This window comes from Leopardus geoffroyi, chromosome E2 (genome assembly GCF_018350155.1).
Source record: "Leopardus geoffroyi isolate Oge1 chromosome E2, O.geoffroyi_Oge1_pat1.0, whole genome shotgun sequence".
Taxonomy (NCBI): Eukaryota; Metazoa; Chordata; class Mammalia; order Carnivora; family Felidae; genus Leopardus; species Leopardus geoffroyi.
In genome coordinates this window covers 15,194,650-15,215,780 of record NC_059335.1, presented here as the reverse complement: position 1 = coordinate 15,215,780, position 21,131 = coordinate 15,194,650, and the positions used below count along the sequence as shown (strand labels likewise).

Sequence of the window (21,131 nt, the reverse complement as noted above, 5' to 3'; positions counted from 1 at the left end):
TAATCTCTACACCAAATGTGGGCCTCAAACTTACAAACCTAAGACTGGGTCGCATGCTCTTCCAACTGAGCCAGCCCACCGCCCGTGGGTTCTTTTTCAAGCATGTGTGCCAGACAAGTCACGATTAACTGTACTTTTCACTTGTTCTTCTAGGAAGACTTCCCTCAGCGTGAGTCAAGGTCCTTGGAGTAGGCTCCTCCCACCCTACCGCCTGCCAGGCCCCACCCCCCACCACACACACAGGTTCCTCTACAAGGATTGGGAGAGCACCCATCACATTGCAATGCTTACGGAAGCTAAAGATTAGATTTTACCTTCAGAATCAGGTAAATTAGGGTCTGTCCCCGGGTGACACTGCGCAAGGGGTAAAGGAGGAAGCTGTGAGGTATGACACACAACACTGTTCAGCATGGGGCATTTTGTTAAAAGAAACCCTCAGGGCGCCTGGGCAGCTCAGTCCATGAAGGGTCTGACTTGGGCTCAGGTCATGATCTCACGGTTCGAGTTGGGAGCCCGGAACTGGGCTCTGTGCTGTTACCAGAGACCGCTTCTGATCCTCTGCCCCATCTCTGCCCCTCCCCAACTCCTGCTCTGAAAACAAACAAAAACCCCCATCCAGATAGAACTTTTAAGGGGAAAAATAAATCACCAAAAATTGTTAAAGGGATTGGGGAGACTTTCACCTTCATCTGAGGTCTTAATTTCCAACCTTATAAAAACACATGGTGACTCGGCAGGATTAAGGCTTGTAGTTTGCTCTCTCAACGTTTTAAATTTCAGCAACATTTACTTTTAAAGTGACTCTCCCAACTAGATTGGGCTGGGCAGGGCCCATTAAGACCACCTCCGGCCCTCCCAGAGTTTCCTCAACAGACCCACCTCCTCCCAGCAACCTCCTGGGGCTGTGGGCCTGGACCCCCAAGCTTCTCTCTGGGGCAGCAGAGGATCAGGTGGGAGGGATGCGCACACACCCTCGAATGCCAGTAAGCACGCAGTGTATTTTCCAAACAATTTTATTGAAATGTGCCAAGAGTACACGGGCAGCACAAATGTATGAACAGGAAAAAAAAAAAATCACATGTACAATAATTTTTTAAAAAGTGAAGGTTAATCTTGGGAGATATCAGTTCCCCTTCCCCTCCCCCTCCAGACTTCCAGCGTTTCCATTATGGTTAAGCCTACTAACCTAGCATTTAAAAAAAGGAATACAGGAACTTTTGCAAAAAAAAAAACAAAAAAAAAAACAAAAAAAAAACAAAAAACCCAAAAAAACAACAAAAAACCCCAAAACAAACAGCATAAAGGAAAGAGAAATGTTTTCCTGCTCAGATGGGGCTCTTCCTAGGCACCTATTAGGAGGCGTGCTGAGCGGTGGAGAAACACAACTTCAGGGTGTAAGGGTACGGACCATCTGCAAGACGGAAAAAAGAAAGATTCGTCTGGGCCCCTCTCCAGAGGCTCTAACCAGCCAGCACCCCCCCTTTCTGCCCAACTCTCCATTTCTGCAGACTGACTGCAGGGAATCTACCTGGTCACTGCCCAATGTCAGACTTAAAAAACAAGCCCAATACTTTCCTCTCTCCTTCCTTCGATTCCATGGAGAATCCTAGTCCCAGCCCCTTAGCGGACTCCTTTTACCTGCTGGCCAGAATAGCCCCTTTCCTGGGTACTGAACCAGCCTCCGTGACAGACACTACTGGGTGTTTACTGGCAGCTTCTGACGTACAGAACGCCAGTCCCAAGAGGACAAGTCTGAGTAAGTCTCAGGCTGGCAGAGTGGGTGGCAGCCAACAGCCGGCCTGGTCCTCCCATGGGGACCATCGGTCTAATCTCCTGGCGACCAGGTCCCCCTGCCCGTGTCACGAATGGTGAAGAGATCTCTGGGGGCCCTACCTCGGTGGCACGAAGGTCGGCTCTGGCCCAAAGCCAGCCTACCATCGGGCGACGAAGGGAACGGCTGCAGGACACACAGATACTCACTTGGGTTTTTCATCTGGTAATGATTCAGGAAGCCCAAAGTCTCCAGGGCGTCGCTCTTGGATTCCCACTCCAGCAGCCCCGAGGAGCTGCGCTCACCTGGTCACAATGCAGAGGTTTTAGGCCTACCGGAGCAGGAGGCAGGGGGTCGCCCATGCGCAACCAGGGGGTGGGGAACAAAGGCAAGGGCCGTTTACTCACTTTTGCCTGAGAATACTTTCACAGAAGATGGCCGTTTCACTCCCAGCTCATCGCAGATCTGCAAGAGACAGAAAACACGTTCAGAAACAGGAGAACCGCGTCGCAGGATTCAAGCAGCCCCGGACAGGGAGCACTTACAATTTTCCTGGAGCATTTCTAAGCTTTGATCACACAACATACTCTAAAGTGGCCCCACGACCCAAAACATGTTTAGACACACTCCTCTTACTATGTTCTTACTAAAGTTAACTATCATCATCACAGTAGTAACTATTACTGTTACGTTGCCAACAACGGAGAACCTGCTTTTTAAAATTCCCGTCTCCAGCCACTTGTGTTGCTGAACTGAACAGCAACATCTGAGGCCACGACAAGGTCTGAAGTCCATCTGTGCCATTCAGCCCTCCGCCCCTCACTGCCCCAGTTTCCTCAAACTAGGCCTTCACAGGCACCTCCCCTCTGATGTTATCTAGCCCCCGAAGGGCCTGACAACGTGGATGTTTGAGACTGGACTCTGACCACCGCTCTGTATCACCAGGGGAGGAGAAATCCTTTCCAGCAAAGAAGCCGCCCATCCTAGCTTGTGAGAAATGCAAACTAAGTCTGGTGTCAGTCTCAGCCCGTCTATCCTGGTCCCTGCCGCAACCCTGGGACCCAACCCAGGGCCTGGCAGAGAGCAGGGGCTCCACAGAGATTTGCTGGAAGGCTAGAACAAACAGCCTATTCAGATGGCTGTGGTGAAGGACCAACTCCACAGCACCCACCTCGAAGAAGTTCTCCTCGGTCACCTCCAGAGGGGCATTGAAGAAGTGTAGCACGTTGCTCGGGTGTTGGATGCGGTTCTTGGCTGCCTGCTCTGGAGTAGAGAACCGATTGTTCCTGGACTCGCTGAAGTCTTTGTAACTGCAGGACCCGTCTTCCAGCCCGTATGACTGCCCGGGCATGATGGCTGGTTGCTTGGAGACACTGTACCGGGGAAGGGGAGCTCTTTGTCAGACCCCAGGCCCTCCACCGGGGCCTCGTTCCAGTCTGCAGACGCCGTGCGCCCCAGGGGGCATCGCTCCACAGCAGAGGCGAGGCCCACACACTTTTTCCCACTGCTTCAGCTGAACCCTGGGGAGTGTTCCCACCACACCCCACTCCTGCCTGGACAAGCAGCCAGCCTCGCTGTGCTCCTCTGCCAGGCCCTTTCCAGAGCAGCCACTTCCCACGTCCCTACTTTCGCAGTTCCTCGCCGACATTCCCACGCCTGAAGAGACGAAGTACCTACCAGACGTTCAGCTTCTGCCCGAACATGAAGTTGTTATTGAGGTGAGTGATGGCTCGGTCCACAGCATAGCCGTCAGCCATTTCCACCATGGCGGCCCCCGGCTTGCTTTTCATGAATTTCACCTGGAGGACAGCACCCGTGATCAGAGCCATCGCCCCCCCGACCTCCAGGGACCCTGCGCCACCCGTTCGGAGCGAGTTCGAAGCAAGAACTCCTGGCTCTGGAGCGAGGCTTCCACCTCCTCACTCGTGAGTGATGTTTCGAGAGAACGGAGAAGCGGGTCTGACCCACAGTGAGTGCTCAGCTCTACCGTGTTTCTCTAACCTCAGGCCGTGACCCCGGGAACGTGCACCACTTAACAAGCACAACAAAAGCCAGGGGACATGGCAAGAAAATAAAGCATCTGGCTCTCTTGGCTCCTGTCCAGCCCCTTCTCTGCCCCTCCCTGTCCCCTGCTCAGGTGTGCGCTTGCTCTCTCAAAAACACATTAAAAACAAAAAGTCTCTCTGTGGGTGATAGCATTAAAGACAGTAAAAACTGGTAACAGAGGCACTAAAGCCCAGTTCTCTGGCTCGGAGTCCCACTCCCACGTAAAAAGCCTGTACCTCGGCAAGTTATCACCCTCCGTGCCTTCATTCCCGTTTGTCTAATTAAGGATTCTAGTGCAATGCAAGTTACTACACGCCAAGCACTTTTAATAGTGCCAGACACACAAGGGAACGCTCAACCTGCACTTGGCCGCTAAGGCTAGGCCAGGGGCCGCAGGCTCAGACGCCTCCAGGATTCAGAAGGGTCTGACAGAGAGGAAAGAGGCCACCTGGTCAGAGGTGAACGGCCACCTGTCACACAGGCAAGGCAGGAAGGCCCGGTGTTGCCAGATCATCTTAAGTTTTCTGGAGAAAATCCTCACTCGATGATCTTTAGCCATATGAAGTTTTATAAATCACGTCCTTGTAGTATTAAGTATCAGTGCTTTTGTCTTAAAACGTTCTGGTCAACACCCCCAATGAACGAAATAACCAAACACCCACACGGTGAGGGCCAAACAAAATGCCTGCAGCTGGTCCCCTGCTTAAGTGAGTTCCCTCTCTTTACCAGCTTGCCCCTAGCCAGGCTCCCTCTCCCATGGGAAGAGCATGAGGCTTGGCCTGCCAGGTCTACGAGGAGAACGACGCACCGCACAGGAGCTCACCTTCTCCACGTTGCCATACAAGCAGAAGACATTGAAGACCCGATCACAGTTCATCTTAGATTGATCCAAGCCATAGACCATGAGCACAGGGCTGTCGGCGTGGGGGCCATACTCGGGTGGTGGGGGAGGGGGTGGGGGGTGCCCATACTGGGGGCCGTAGCGACTTGGGCCCCGGCGGTGACCCCCCACTGGTGGGCCCATCCTTCTCCCTTCGTAGTGAGGTGGGGGGGGCCCGTAGCCCTCATCATGGTAATGGCTGTGGTACCCACCGTGGGGCCCTCCTGGGGGGTGGGAAGGAAAGAGAGGGAGGACGGGTGAGAATTTGCGCGGCGGGCGGCGGGCAGGGGCACATGAGCCACGGGAGTCCACGGAGGGGAACCCCCTGCCCTCACCATATTCTGCGGGGTGATCTCCCAGGAGAGGGGGCTGTCTCTGGCGTTTGTTAGGGTTGCTGCCAGGGTCACCTGTGGACAGAGAAGACAGTCAGAGCCTAACTTGGAAAAAAGGGATCTTCCCTCCTGACTAGGGGCTAACCTCAAAGTCCTTTGGTTCCTGCAAGCCTTAGGCAAACCCTCCCTTCCTCACCCGAGCTGCTGGGGCCTCCTTCCTGTGGCCTGACCCCGGGTGGGCATGAAGCCCGAGCCTCAAGGCTAGAGCCCAGACTTCCCTTCCTTGGCCCATACGGAGCAGCTGGTTTCCTTTCTCTGAGAAGGATGAGGCCTGCCTGTGGGCTCTCTCCCCTGCCCGGGCCCAAATGGGAGGCCCAGCTCTGGGGCCCTCTGGGAAGCCTGCGGATGCTACGGAAGCTGTCACGTCACGGAGGCCGACAACAGATTTCTAAAGTAACTCCCAGTGAAGGGAGAGGAGCGAAGAGCAGGCGGACAACCAAGGGAGGGCAGGACAGACAGAAGATCAAATCTGGCCCCGGAAGTCCCAAGGCTCTAGGGGCTCTAGGCCCACCCAGCTCTCTGGGCCCCTTCTTCCTCAACTCTGGTCCTCCCCCCACCCGAATCCCTCCCCGTCACATCAGACCCAAGGAGAGGGACCGTAGGAAAGGACGAGCAGGGCAACATCAGAACCAGTTCAGTTGAGCAGTCGTATACAAGGCATCGACATTCTCAGACCCGGACGATGGCGCAGATCCACCCCAGACCCCAGGTGCGATTCATAGTCGCTACATGAATTTAACGCTTCAGCGCCAGACACTGTGCTAAAAGTGCTTTACAGACATCACCGCTTCTGAAATTCCTCACAACAACCCTATGAGGTAGGTACTATTTCAGCCCCGTTTTACAGATAAGGAACCTGAGCACTTAACTTTCAACTGAGCAGTTAAGAGACGTGTTGGCCCAAGGTCACAAAGCAAGTTAGCGGCTGAGCCGGGATTTGAACCCAGGTCTGGCAGACTCCAAACCCCACGGCTCGAGACCAACTGCCCTTTCCTGCCACCCAGCCTGGGTTTTTGTTTTCAACAATCAGTCATTACAAAGATGGAAAAGGGCTACTTACAGCAGAAGTACAGAGTACAATGTCCATTTGTCACAAAAAACAAATCTGTATTTTCTCTTACCATTGGACGCTTCAACAGTGAGTTAGCACAGTTCTGAAAGATGGCGTCCCATCAAACATACACTGCGACCCTGCATCACATGGTTTTACAGTCATAAATACAAGTTACGGTACACATCCGCTACAATTTTTTTTTTAAGAATTGTTTTTTAAAAGTCAATGCTTTGATTAAATCAAAAATGGCTCACAGATGTTCTGTCCTCAGAAGATACCAGAAAAGTGGAAAATAAAGGTGTATGAAGTGGGTAGTGTCCCTCCATGTTGTCACCTCCTCACATTGTGTGCTGCAGTGCGGTGGTGCGGTGCTTCTGGCTGTGTAGCGCTCCGTGTGCGTGTCTCCTGGTTGTGAAGTGTGCCAGTGGCCCCACTATGCCCGCGCTTTTGGCCTTGGGAGCGCGCCTGGTTACCCGCCAGCAGGTAACTGTGTACCTCTGAGCTGTTTGGCTGTCTGGTTTTAGATCTGTTTTTTTTTTTTTTTTTTTTTGATTTTTTTTTTGTTGCTGTTGTGGTTTAAGTTTTTTTTTTTTTTTTGGTTTCTGATCTCCGGTTGGTGCAGATTATGTTGGCAGCCGATGACTGCGGAAAAAATAAAAATATCAAAACAGAAAAGAAAAAAAAAGGCCCTCCCCAAACCAAAGGACTTAAAAACAAAAGCAAAAACCAAAAACCAACCCATATGGCGAGGAATGGAGAGAGGATCCTATTGTCTTGGAGGCCCATGGAATCTACTTCAGTCTATGAAACGTTCTCCGAAAAGAGCGCCGCTGGCTGGCTGGGAGAGCTCTGTTCTCTGTGTTTCCTACTTCTGTGTACATTCTCGGGTTCAAGTTTGCTTGGATTTTGGCTTTTTAATGTTTAATAAAAAAGCAGTGTCTGCTGCCATGTTGCGTCTCTTTCTCTCTTTGTCTCTGTCTGCCTCTGTCTCTGTGCTTGTAGCTGTTCCTTGGAGCACGGTGTGGTGTTCTTGATGTAGTGAGCTCAAGTCTGCGGCTGTTTCTGGGGACGTGGTGGAGGCTGCATGTTCTGTTCTCTCCAGGAAGAGCTAGTGGTTTCTACCCTGTGTGTTGGTGAGCAATGTGCAGAGGCAGAGCCGCTGAAGTACGGTCCCCGAGGGGTGGCGAAGCACCGCCTCACTCCAGGTCACCTCATCAGCTCTTGTGTTTGACCCCCAGCCTCGGGGCGGCCAAAGCTGAGAGGCATCGAAACCAATGCACAGCCGGCCCCTGCCACTAGCCCCTGCCGGTCTGCACATCTTCTATTTGTGTTCCTTGGAGAAGAAATGGTTGGTTGCCATGTTTCTGTTAGCGGTCATGTAATGCCATTGCCCGCTCTGGTACATTCACTCGGTCACCAATTTGCCTCTGATCTCTGGAGGGGCGGCCATGCCCACAGCGCCCATTGTGAGGGTCCTGGGGAAGAGTCTAGCCCACCCTGCCCACTGCTTCCCAGCTGCAAGGGCGAGCAAGACGGGCCTGCCTGGGAACGGGGGCCTCTGGCCTCCCAGAGCCTGTGAGAGGTCAGCGACCAGCCTCCTCCCTCAGCCCGCGGCCTAGTCCGACGTAGCAGACCAAGACAGAGATGGACGGTCCCGCTGAGGGGGTGCGGCTGGTGTTCAAAGGCAATCCTCCACCTCTCCCTCCTATCCAAGGCAGACCATTCTTGACAGATTCTAGGAAGGGGGTTGTCCATTTGGGCCCCCCGCAGAGATGCTGAGTCCCCTCTACAAGTGAGGTGAGGCGTGTCCGCCCTGCTCCAATCCGGGTGTCTCACCTCCACAAGGTCAACTTGCTCAAAGGCTCTGCTCCGAGGGCCCAGGAGCCCTCACCGCCTCCCCCGGCTGCTCCCCGCCCCTCCCCCCACCAGCAGACCCGCTCAGTAGTGGAGAGCAAGAGGACCATTCCTGGCCCGGTGAGAATGGAGTCAGTGACCCTAAGCAGGGTCCTAGAAGGGAAGCAGCAGAATCCACCTGGGAGCTGCTATGATTTATAAGCCATTGCCATGCCCTGTGCTCAGTGAGGGCCTGCTCCCCACCCCGTCCGAGCCTCTGCCTTGGCTCTACACCCTCCGCCACATCAAAGGGCCCCCAGCAGCAACTAGAACCTACAGAGGCCCCTTCATTCACCATCTCCCACTCGGGTGTTTTTTCCAAGAACTGACCGCCCCCCCAGGCCCTCCCATGTCCACAGGGAGCCCAATGGCATTACATAACCCTGAGCCCGGGTCTATGAAGTGCGCTAGTCAAGTGAAGGCAAGGCGGGTGTGTTTAGAACAAAGTGGCCGTCAGGATTACCTTGTCCACTGAGATTGGGGTTTGTGTAGTCCCAAGTATCCTGATCGTTCTTGAACACATTCAAGCGTGTAGGCTGCAGAACGAGACACAGCTTGAAATTAGCCAGGCCCCAGCTCCTCTGGAAGTTGACTAGGGGCAGTCATTTCCCAGACCTACCTTTGCATATTCGATCTTCAGAGTGCAACAGCCCGAATAAATGTCAGCCCCGTTGAGTGAGGCTTTGGCCCGCTGGGCACTCTGCACAGAATCAAATGTGAGTACAGTTAAGGAAAACCGTGGGATAGGTGCTCTCTAGAAAGGGCTTTAAGTCGTCCCAGAAAGGGAGGACAAGAGAGCACCCGAAGACCATACTGCAGATGTGCTCTGGGATCATTTCACTGCCCAGTCACCAGCCGCCTGCATGGAGGTGAGCTGGAGGGCTGCGTGGGTGGGCAGCCACTGCCCAGAGTTCCTGTCATCTGCACTCCTGGCCCAGAGTGGCAGCTGGCCCCCTCTGCCACCACCCCAGGCTTAGCCACTTTCTTCTTTAGCCCAGTCCTCTCCTACTCGTGCCATGTGCTTTCACCAAAGCTGGACAACCTCTGAAACATCAACCAGAGGATGCGCCTGCCTCGGAGCTCTGTCAGCGGCTTCCCACTGCACCCTGACCCATGCTTTAGAGCACTACGCAGGACGCCCTACTGACTTCTTCCAGCGCCTGCAGTGAACCCTCACCCCGTCAGGCGGCAGGCCTTTTGCTTCCTCCTAAGGCTAAGCTCCCGCCCACCTGAGGACCTTGGCAGAAACCAGTACCTGTGTTGAACACCAGCTCCTACCACCTCACAGAAACAGATCCACCCTGTCAGGTCTCCTGGTGACTGCCAGCACCCCATTTCTACCCCTACCGCACTTCTGACCCTGAGCTTTCCACACTGTATTGCAGACTGTTTATTAACGACCTCTCCCATCAGACTGGGGACTCCATGAAAACATCTGGCAGGCACTCAGGAAGTTCCACACTGGTTGAAAGGACAGAACGCTGCGGAGCCTTGTAAGAGCCCCCCACCTCAAAGAACACCCCTCCCCCAACAAAGGATATTCCACCATGGCCTGGACACCATTCTTCCGGAAAATAACAATTCTCTGGACAGGGCCACAAGGATTGCAGATAGTATAAAGAACATCCTGTAAAAAGCACACGGGCAAGATGAAAGGGCACTGGCAGGTCAATCTGGCTCAGATGAGGGAACAGGAAGGGAAGAAGGAAGATCTCACAGAAGCATCTAAAACAAGGCTCGCTGGCACGCACCGTGGTAATTGAATAGATCGGGTTCAGGATGGTAAAGAGAAGCACGCTGTTGACGCTCCGGGAGTCGTCCGAGTCCCCGGGGCGGGAGATCTTCTGGCTGGTAGAGTAATTGACGAAAGCTGGGTGGCCAGCAATGTAGATTTGGTTGTCGGCTGCGTAGTTCACAGCGTTGCAGGCCCCCAGCACATCTTCAAACTCCACCAACGCTTGTCTCTTTTTAGGCATTACTACCACATAGCTGGCAGAGAGAACACAGGTTTCAGTCCTCCCAGAACACAGGCAAGAGGAAGACGTTCCACTTTCCGTGAACTGACTCCTGTCTCTTGACCCCTCTACACCTTCATCATGGTTTCCTGACCTCAACACCCTGCACCTAAGTGGCACAACAGACAAAAGAGATGGTACCACCTCCTCTGAGAAGCCTTCCTTCCTGAACCCTCCTCCCCTGACTGGGTCACATGCCTTCTTCGGGCTCCTGGACTTTCCTATCACAGTGCTGACCACTCTGGGTAGGCAGCTGTCTGGGAGGGGCCCAAGACGATCTCATCTGCTACTCTATTTCCAGCACCTACAGCGTGACAAATACACTTAGTGACTACTCGCTGAATGCGAGACTGCTGCCTAGAAACTACAGGCAGGAGAAAAAAAAAGGCAACAACAAAGACATGGAACTTACTAAAACCTGATCCCAAGTATGACAGCCAAAACCAAGAGTGGAGGAGTCCCAGGACATAGCCAAAGGACGCTGGGCCAAACCGGCCACCTCACTTCCAACCAGAAATTAAGAATGCATAGGACACTAAGGAGGTGACTTCTTTATGTCCAACCCCGGGCTCTGATAGGAGTACCTGATGGGTCCAAATTCCTGCAAGGCCTCCACAAGGTCAGCTTCCACCACTCCGTCGATCAGGCCCCTGATGTGGACAACTGGGGAGGCAGGGGTTTTGTGTGGGTCATCGTAGTTCTCCTGAGAAAGGAAAACAACATCACTTCATTTCCTGCTGTACAAGATGGTGGCCCACTGCCCTCTGTGCTGTTGGGGACCTCATCAGATGAGACACTTAAGTGTCACACAGGGCAGACAACAAAGGACGGCCATACAAACCAATCAGCCTAAAAGGGTTTGGGGCCAGCTAAGCACAGGCCCTGAGTGGGTAGCTACTATCCCTATGGTTCCTGCTGCAGCTTCTGAGGAAGGCAGAATGGAGAACAAAGCATGTCCCACACCTTACATTCCTCCTAGAACTTTTCTCTTTCCACCCATCAAGGAAACCCTGGGAAAGGCTGGGATGGAGAGGGGACAGCAGTTTGCAAGAAGTGCTCAAACAGTACCCTGCTGCAATCTTAATCAGAACACTCCCACTGCATCCAACAGTCTCTTTGCCCTTCCCCCCCCCCCCCCCCCCGCAGTGAAACAAGTTGCCAACATCAGTCAGCCAAGTATTACTGTTCGCCACACTCATCCCCACGTCCAGTCATGGTAAAACAGCCCATGACCCAGAAGCTGTGAAAGCCAGGCAGTCTTGACTGCTTCTAGTCTTTAATAACCCACCAAAATTTGTGTTGGAAAATACTGCCTAGGCTAGCCTGAAGAAAAAGACAAAAAAGGTCCTTCAGAAAGAAAAGAAACTCCAATCCATAGCAGCTAAAAACCAAGATCATTCCCTTGCAAGAAGCATCTTTCCACACACACACACACACAGCAGTCTTCCGAAACCAGGAGAAAAGTAACTTTCTAGTGTCTGCTGGGCTCTGGGCCCAACCTCCTGTCTGAGAGCCACCAAGCAGAAGCCAGTGGAACAGGGGCAGAATTGGATCCTATTTCAGGAATGAACCACACAAACCACAGGAGGCACACCCGCCTGATGATGGTTACCAGCTCAGCGGTTTGCAGTTCCATTGCCCATAAATTCTAATCCTGTCCCCTCCCCCCCTCACTAGCTACAAGATCTAAACAAGTTTACTTCATCTTTACAAGTCCAGAATTGTTAACACCACCCTGTAGCTCACACAGAAAGAACTCTTAAAGATCTGGTTAGGGTATTTTTTTAATAGTGTGCAACAGGGCCTGGCACAGATTAAACCACTAGTAAATCACAGCTACGGATCACCACGAAACCCTGGAAAACCCTGCAAATGGCTGAACGGGAGAGGACTTCATGAGGAGGAAATGGGCTCCCAGCCAGGAGGAACAAATGGTGGTCCTTTCCGACTAGGAGACCAAAAACGTTCTCTCTCACCCTCAGGGAACATTTTGGTTCAGCAAACCAACTGCATCCAGTTAACTCCCGGAAATTGTAAGCAAACTTGTGGCCGTTCCAAAGTTAGTTCAATTCCCAAACGGCTAAAAAGACCTTCCACAAACCTTCCTTCCGGTGTTCACTGCCCACAAAAATGGGGACACATTCCGTTCTGGGGGAACAGCCTCAAATAAGATCAACTTCTCTATTGAGACAAACTATGACACTATATGGATTAAACAGAGATCGGGCAGAATTCCCCACCCAAGCGCGGAAAAGGCCACCGCCCACCCATTCCCCGCTCACGCGGTGCCACCCCCGCCCCCACAACCGCCCACGAGGCCCGAGGACAAGAAGTGCGCTTGCGCATGAGGGCCGTGAATCAAACGATAAAGGAAAAAAAACGGCCCGGCCGCGTGCCTGGCCCCCCACACCCCAGCCCGCGGCGCCTGCGCACTGCGCCGCCCGCAGCGCGAGCTACTTCCTCCGCCTCCCACACCCCCGCTCAGAGTAGCGCGCACGCGCAAGCGTCTGTCCTCGCGCAAACCCCGCCGTTTGCCCAACGCCTGCCCCTCCCCCACCCCGTCACAGCGCGAGGGCCTGGGCGCGTGCGCAGAGGCCCCCCCACCAAATGAATACCCTCAAGGTGGAAATTTTTCCCTCCCTTCTCGGCCGTCCCTGGCGCCTAAGACCCTAGCCTCACCCCGCCGCCGCCGCCCGCCGCCCCGGCTCCTCCACCGCCGCCGCCACCGCCTCCGTGCTGGTCGCCAGCGTTGTCCGTCTTGAGCCGCTTAGGGGCTCGGCCTCCCTCACTGCCGCCGCCGTAGTAGCGGCCACCGCCGCCTCCGCCGCCCGCCGCCGCCATCTTCACCATCGCTCCCGACCGCCTCCGCTGCTCGTCCGGCTGCTGCCTCTGCTCCAACCGCCGACGCCGCTTCTCCGCCCGGGGCAGCAGCCTCCGCGACATGGCGGCGCAGAACCCGCCTCCCCCCGCCTCTCATTGGGGGAGGGACACGCCTGTCACCCGCCGCCCCCACCCGATAGGGGGAGCCACTGGTCCCGCCAAGGGGGGAGGGGAAGCCTCCGCACGCCTTGCGCACCTATTGGATACAGCCCACGCCGTTCTGCAGGACGGCCCGCCCTCGTTTGTCTGGAACACTCCTTATAGGCGAGTGTTTTCTGCCAGTCATTTCGCCAATCCCACCGCCTTAAAATAAACTCCAATCTGATAGGTCGGGTTTCTGGCACGGCCTGGCCTCTTTTGGAGCACCTGATAGGAACGGCGCTCCCCACTCGCCTGAACAGCGCCGCCTTCTTTCCACTTTCATTGGCTTCCTCACTAATCCCTCAAGCCGAAACTTCTTAGTCTTCCAGTCACAGCGACTACCCTCCCGCGCCACTCGGCGAGGAGAAAAGGAAACCCCTCCCTTTTGCCACTTTCCAGTGGCTACTGCAGATGCCCGTCTTCTTCGTCTCTACTCGATTAGTCAATGAAGAGTGGAAAGGGTCCCCTCACTAGACAGTAGGACCACCGGTGGGTTTTGATTGGGTGAAAAGGCGAAGCCCTCCCCAGGCCGGGAGGCGCTCTTTGGCGCAGTCAAGGAAAGGATCGGAAGCGAGAGCGCAGGCGCGAACAGGCTTTCAGGCGTCTCTGGAGGCGGGGCGACCCTCTAAACGGGCGAAGGCCTGCAGTACCCCAAGTATTTAACATGCTGTGGGTTGCGCCTGAAGGCTAGACCTAGACAGAGGGGCAGCTGCCAGTGCAGCTCTGTCCCCACCACTATACCTTATTCCTCTCCACCTCGGGCCTTTACAATGCCGGAGGAATTTCAATAACCCAAACTTAACCCTTTCGGTATAAAACCATTTGCTAGTGCTGATTGTCTTAGGACCCTGTCACGTTCCCGGGGGTCATCTCACTGCTCCACCTCTAAATTCAGCCACAATAGTGCCTTTCAGTTTGCACACAGGGAAGGACCTTCCACGCACCATTTGACCTTTGCCCGTGCAGGTTCTTCTATCTGGAACACTTTGCCCACTGCCCCTCCTGCCGGAGGAGTAGTCCGTGCAGCAGTCTCCGCTCTGAAAAGCGTTCCTAGTCCATACCAGTCCTGACTCCAGGCCTGCCCTGTGATAACTCCTGACCACTCCGGCCAGTGGTTTCCACCCGACAGCCCTGACCTCTGTGGCTTGCCACAGTCCGGGGACTCTACTGCGTGGAAGTCCCGCGTGGGTAAGGGAGAGACAAGTCCCGCACGCGGCACAGCGCTTTCGCGCTCTGCAAAGGGGAGTCCTGGTGTTCTACTCGTCCGGCGGGGGCGGGTCTTCCTTCCGTGGAGACGGGGTAGGGACACCACGAAGATAAATGCCCTTTCTCAGAGTCTCTAGGGTCCAACGACACCCAACAGCCAGAACTTAGGGGCAGGGCCGGAGGCTGAGCCAGGATCCCGCCTAAGGGCTCTAATGTTATGGGGCTGACTGCTGGAGGTGGGAGACGCTGCGCTTGCAGAGGATCGAGTCGTGGGAAGTACGGGCGACCGCCCCAAAGATGCTTCGGAACATTCCCAGTGGGTGAAAGAGGGTTCCCGAAACAGGAGTCCTCATGGAAACGAAGTTCGAAATGGGGTCAGTGGCACTAAGCGAGTGAGACAGGACTGGTGGGTCTGCGGGTTTGGGAAGATAAGAAAGTTGCGAGCGGGCCGATGAGGATCTAAATCAGTTCCCAGTCACACTGGGAAGACCCGAAAAGGCAAACCGAACGCACCGAGGGGCGGCGCAGCTCGTTCAACACGTGATCCGCGCGAGGGAAGCGAGGCGGGGCGGGTCCCACTGAAGGGCGGGGTCGCGAGGTCCCGACGTCAGAGGAATGCGGTGGGGGGAGGGGGGAGAGGGGGAGAGGGGCCCCTCCCCTCCCCGCCCCCGCGCCCGGCCCGTACGCCCCTCGCGCCGTCGCGCGCGGCCGGGACGCGGCGGAACCGTTCTCGGCGCCACACGTTCCGGGTCGCTCGCCAGCGGGCCCGCGCCCACGGCGGGCGACCCGGCGGCCGCGTTATCTGCACCGCCTCGCTCCCGGCCTCCGCCCCTCCCCCACCCCTTGCGCTCCGGCGGCGGGCGGCGCCTCCCACCCATCCCCCTGCACCCCTCCCCGACCCCTCGCCCCCAGCCCCTACCAGCTCGGCGGCGAGCCTGGCCGGCCGTCCGGGATCGAAAAGAGAGCAGACACTGGGAAGTTTTGGGGGAGGGAGGGGCGGGCCTTAAAGGGACCACGACCTCTTTTCAGCCTGGAAAAAAAATACGGGGTGGGGGTGGGGGGAGAGATCGAGAGTTGCTCCGCGGTTGAATGGAGGGAATAACGCCAGAAAGGAACGGAAAGACTTATGAGCCCTCACACGTTACACGTTAGGGATCCGGGTCCCTTTTCCCCAAACACCCAAACCCCTCAACACCCCCCCCCCCCCCACACACACACACACACTTTCCATCTCGGAAAGTCACACCGTTGTTTGGCAGTGAGGCCTCATTCCTCCTGGTCAGCCAAGTGTTGTGTTAGTTGAGGTTAATGTTGGGGCGCACCCTGCACAGATGAAGAAATGAGCTCAGGGGACGCAAGCGACTAATCCAGGACCCCCCGCTTGTAAGTGGCCATAGCGGGCTCTGCCTGCCGCTGAAAACGAGTAACCACCACCGCACTGCAGAACCTGTTGTGGTTATGGGGGCTGCAATAGGCAGTGGAGTTTAAGGGCGAAGGCTCTGGGGCCGCCAGCTTCAAATATGGAGGCTGCTCTTACAACTCTTGTGGCCTTGGGAAAGTGGTTTAGCCTTTTGGGGCCTCTTTCCTGATCCAATGGTAATAGCGCCTGCCTTCTAGGGTGGTCTTGAGGGATGGTGAGAATGTCTGGAAGCAGAGGGGCCTCAGGCCTACCCCCATTTCACAGATGAGGCAAAATGAGGCCCAGAGAAGGGAAAGACCAGTTGACATACACAAGGAGACCTAGTCGCTCCCTTCCTTAACACCCACAAGAAGTAATCTGACCCCTGTAGGCCCATCCGTGCCTAACCCTTTTCCACCTGTTCTTGATGGGGCACAAACAGTGGCTTTCCTTCTGTTCATCAAATGCTCAGAGCTCATTTCTGGCTTTGCACCGGCTCCTCTCTCTGCCTAGAATATTCTCCCCGATCTTTGCTCCTCATCAGACAGCCCGTAGCTCAAATGTCACTTCCTCACCATCCAGCATAGTTAGCAGCCATACGTTACTGAAACCATGGCTCCCCATTTATCTCTCCCTCTTTGTTCTTTTTTTTTTTTTTTTTTTTAATGTTTATTTTTTTATTTTTGGGAGACAGAGTGTGAGCTGGGGGAGGGCAGAGAGAGAGGGAGACACAGAATCCGAGGCAGGCTCCAGGCTCCAGGCTCCAGGCTCCAAGCTCCAAAGCTGTCAGCACTGAGCTAGTTGCGGGGCTTGAACTCAGAAACTGTGAGATCATGACCTGAGCCGAAGGCGATGCTTAACCCACTGAGCCGCCCAAGCACCCCTTTCCCTGTTTGTTCTTATTGCCACGTGAGGACGTCTAGTTATTTAATTTCTGTCCCTTCACTAAATCTGGGCTCTATGGGGGCTAGAAGTGGGTATGTTTTAATCATTCTAAGAATCTACCCTAGGGTCATTCATTCATTCATTCATTCATCCCAGGGGTGTTTATTGAGCCAACACTACTGGGGGGCACCTGGGATAAAATGCTCTACAAGGTACGGAAAACTCCCTCTGTCCTGGGGTTACGTTCTTTTTTTTTTTTTAATCCAAGTTAGTTAATGTATAGTGTAATAATGGTTTCAGAAGTAGAATCTAATGATTCATCACTTATATATAACACCCAGTGCTCATCACAAGTGCCCTCCTTAATGCCCATCACCCATCAGCCCATCCCCCACCGAGCTCCCCTCCAGCAACCTTCAGTTTGTTATTTGTACTTAAGAGTCTCTCATGGTTTTGCCTCCCTCTCTGTTTTTCTCTTATTTTTCCTTCCCTTCCCCTATGTTCATCTGTCTTGTTTCTTAAATGCCACACATGAGTGAAATCGTATATTTGTCTTTCTCTGACTGACTTATTTCGCTTAGCATAATACATTCTAGTTGCAGCCATGTTGTTGCAAATGGTAAGCTTCCATTCTTTTTGATCACTGAGTAACATTCCATTGTGTGTGTGTAACATCTTCTTTATCCCTTGATCGGTTGATGGACATTTGGGCTCTTTCCACAATTTAGCTACAGTTGACTATATAGTTTGGCTTTGTTGATTACATTCTTTTTAAAATTTTATTTATTTTTAAGTTGGTTTATTTTGAGAGAGAGAATGCGCCTGTGAGCAGAGAGAGAGAGAGGGAGAGAGAGAATCCCAAGCAGGCTCTGCACTGTCAGCGTGGAGCTTGCCGTGGTGCTCAAACCCACAAACCATGAGATCATGACCTGAGCCGAAATCTAGAGTCAGATGCTCAACCCACTGAGCCACCCAGGCACCCCTCTTTTTTTTTTTTCTTTTTAACGTTTGTCAGTTATTTTGAGAGAGAGCACATGAGGGAAGGGGACGGACAGACAGAGGAGAGAGGGAGAATCTCAAGCAGGTGCTGACGTGGAGCCCAACATGGGGCTCTGTCTCCCCGAGATCGTGACCTGAGCCAAAACCAAGAGTCAGAGGCTCAACTGACTGAGCTACCCAGGCGCCCCTCCTGGGGGTTATATTCTAGTGAAATACTTAAGTAAGACATTATATCACATGATGATAACTATTATTCAGAAATTAAAACAGGGGCGCCTGGGTGGCGCAGTCGGTTAAGCGTCCGACTTCAACCAGGTCACGATCTCGCGGTCCGGGAGTTCGAGCCCCGCGTCAGGCTCTGGGCTGATGGCTCGGAGCCTGGAGCCTGTTTCCGATTCTGTGTCTCCCTCTCTCTCTGCCCCTCCCCCGTTCATGCTCTGTCTCTCTCTGTCCCCAAAATGAATAAACGTTGAAAAAAAAATTAAAAAAAAAAGAAATTAAAACAGGGAAGGAGGATGAGGAGTGTATGAGGGCAGTTTGCTCCAAAGGGTATTAAGAGAAAGCCTCACCAAGAAGGCAACATTCTGGCAAAGGCCTGAAGCAGGGAATTAGCATTCCAAGCAGAGGGAACAGTGCAAAGGCCCTGAGGTGAAAATGTGCCTGGTGTGTTCCAGGAATCCGCTTCGTGGCTGGAGTAGAATGGGCGGGGCAGGGGGGGGGGGATGTGATAAGCGATGTTGCCAGAGAGGTGAGAGAAGGGGACAGTCCTAGAGAGGACTGAGGGGCCCCATGGGCTTGGGGAGGACTTTGACTTTTACTCTCAGGTGGGGCCACTTGAGGCTTCCCAGCAGGGGAGGACCCTGACCTGGCTCAGGCCTTCACAAGAGCCCTGTGGCTGCATGGTGTGGGCGTGGGAAACACACTGCAGGAGGTGCGACAGGAGCCAGGAAGACAGGGAGGGGGCTGGTTCGGTGGAACAGTCTGGAGAAGAAGGTGGATGGGATCCGGGTGGGGCCGTGGAGGGGCTGAAGTGGGCTGGTTGTGGATCTGGTTTGAAAATAGAGCCCACAGGGGCGCCTGGGTGGCTCAGTAGGTTAAGCAGCCGACTTTGGCTCAGGTCACGATCTCGTGGTCCATTAGTTCGAGCCCCGCGTCGGGCTCCGTGCTGACAGCTCAGAGCCTGGAGCCTGTTTCAGATTCTGTGTCTCCCTCTCTCTGACCCTCCCCTGTTCATGCTCTGTCTCTCCCTGTCTCAAAAATAAATAAAACGTTAAAAAAAATTTTTTTAAAGAAAATAGAGCCCCCAGAACAGGCTGAGGGGTCACATCTCCCCGTGATTCAAAATCATCCCCACTGCAGGGCTCACAGTGACGGCCAAGGGCCCCAGCTCCTTTTGGTGCTCTCTCCACCGTGAGATGCTGCTTTTGGAAAGAGAATCCTTTCTCTCCCTTTGACGCAGACCTGTCCCATGGCCTCCCGGGACCAGTCCACATCAGTGATAGTTGGGGACACGCGTACCTGCTCTCAAACACCTGCGGCTGGCGGTGGGGCTGGGGGGGCGGGTTCCCCTGGCCTGTAACCTTTTTTCTCAGCCGCCAAAATGTCTTTTTTTTTTTTTTTTTTAGCTTTTATACAAGTCTATTTGTAAAACATCACATACAACTAAAGCTAATTTGATTTTTAAAATCAAAGTTCATTTAGTGATAATATACATTTGATAATAAAATTGTAATAAAATACTGACATTTGATAGTTTACACAAAGTATCATTCCTGTAAATATCACATCGCATGTAAAATTTCATTAGGGGGCACCTGAGTGGCTCAGTCAGTTAAGCGTCCGACTTGATTTCCGCTCGAGCCATGATCTCATGGGTTGTGAGTTCGAGCCCTACGTCGGGCTCTGTGCTAGCGGCTCGGAGCCTGCTTAGGATTCTCTGCCTCTCTCTCTCTCTCTCTCTCTCTCTCTCTCTCTTTCTCTGTTTCTCTCAAAAATAAATAAACATTAAAAAAAATAAAGTTTAATTAGAAAGTTCATAGTTCACAAAAGTACACGTATTTTGTCGATAGCTCACAAGAACATTATCATAAATTTACTCAAGATGCAGAACAAAATTCACAGGCTGGGCAGTACTATAAAATTTTATGCTGAGTCCACTAATATTTTTGTTAGTAAGGTATACCTGAAATAATTGAGATTACCAATGAATTGACACTTTATTGTATAACCAAAGTCCATACTGGTTTAAATTATTTCACCAATAATTTAAATGAGAAATCAAATCAAGCCCAAAACACCATTGACACACACCTGGGGTGCCTGGGTGGTTCGGTCAGGTAGGCGTCCGACTTCCGCTCAGGTCATGATCTCATGGTTCGCGGGTTCGGGCCCCGGGTCGGCTCCGTGCTGACAGCTCAGAGCCTGGAGCCGCTTGGGATTCTGTGTCTTCCTGTCTCTCTGCCCCTCCCTCGCTTGTGCTCTGTCTCTCTCTACCTCTCGAAAATAAATAAATGTTGTTTAAAAAATTTTTTAAAAGATAGTGGTATGTAAATGGAAGAAGTTGGGTGACTTCAGCAAAAAGCACACTTTATTGCATAATGTTGTGTAGTTGATAGTTTAGTGGTAACATGTTTGTTTAGTGGTGCCCTGAGCAAAATACATTAAGTATTCTGAGTCGAGGGATCGTCACCTAATCGAAACTCCTTCATATGTTAAAATTTCCTTTTTAAAAATTTTTTTAATGTTTATTTATTTCTGAGAGAAAGAGAGAGACAGAGCGTGAGCAGGGGAGGGGCAGAGAGAGAGAGAGAGAGGGAGACACGGAATCCGAAGCAGGCTCCAGGCTCTGAGCCGTCAGCACAGAGCCCGCCGCGGGGCTCGAACTCACCAACTGCGAGATGGTGACCTGAGCCGAAGTCGGATGCTTAACCTTTTTATGAAGGTCATTTACTATTCATATATATAAAGAGTTGCTTCATTGTTTTCTGGTTTTGTTCCTAGAAGTTTTATGAGACACTATATGGAATCAAAGCCTTGCTTAAAAATTGTAACAAAACACCCAGATGGTGAGCACTCAGCTTAACAAATAAAACATTAGCGGCATCTTGGGGTGCTCTCCATGTCCCCGTTCGACCACATGCACCATCTCTGCACTCAGACATAATTGCTATCCTGAATGTTGTCTCTATAGTGTTCTTGCTTTTGTTTATGGTTTTATGTACTCCAGAACAGTCTATGGTTTTGTTTTCCAGGGTTTGGAGCCCTAATAAAAATGAAATCATATTGTTTGTATTATATTTTTGAGACTCATCTCTGATGGTGTTTGTTTGTTTGTTTGTTTGTTTTAGAAAAAGAGAGAGAGAGAGTGCGTGAGTTGGGGAGAGGGGAAGAGGGAGAGAGAGAGAGAATTTTAAGCAGGTTCCACGATCAGTGCAGAGCCTGTTTCGGGGCTCAATCCCACAACCCCGGGATCACGACCTGAGCCGAAATCAGGAGTTGGACGCTGAACCAACTGAGCCACCCAGGCACCCCCCCAAATACGTCTTAGTTAATTCAGTGCTATGTAACGTT

At 53.0% G+C, this 21,131-nt stretch overlaps 1 protein-coding gene across 5 annotated transcripts; it reads right to left on the bottom strand.

Annotated features, from left to right (window-relative positions):
- Positions 1 to 997: 997 nt before the first annotated feature.
- Positions 998 to 15,311, bottom strand: HNRNPL (heterogeneous nuclear ribonucleoprotein L). 5 transcript variants are annotated; one of them, XM_045442412.1, is made up of 13 exons: positions 15,198 to 15,309; positions 10,636 to 10,754; positions 9,788 to 10,025; positions 9,578 to 9,663; positions 8,656 to 8,752; positions 8,500 to 8,572; positions 5,033 to 5,104; positions 4,641 to 4,921; positions 3,449 to 3,570; positions 2,943 to 3,144; positions 2,179 to 2,236; positions 1,981 to 2,076; positions 998 to 1,411 (listed from the first exon to the last, which is right to left on the bottom strand). In XM_045442412.1, exons 3-13 carry the CDS (start codon positions 10,010 to 10,012, stop codon positions 1,353 to 1,355), a joined length of 1,371 nt encoding a protein of 456 aa, XP_045298368.1. In that variant the 5' UTR covers positions 10,013 to 10,025; positions 10,636 to 10,754; positions 15,198 to 15,309; the 3' UTR covers positions 998 to 1,352. The 5 variants fall into 5 exon arrangements, with proteins under 5 accessions (XP_045298368.1, XP_045298365.1, XP_045298366.1 ...); XM_045442409.1 differs by lacking the exon at positions 15,198 to 15,309 and adding an exon at positions 12,731 to 13,174; XM_045442410.1 differs by having other exon boundaries at positions 4,641 to 5,104; positions 15,198 to 15,311.
- Between the last annotated feature and the right edge of the window lie 5,820 nt (positions 15,312 to 21,131).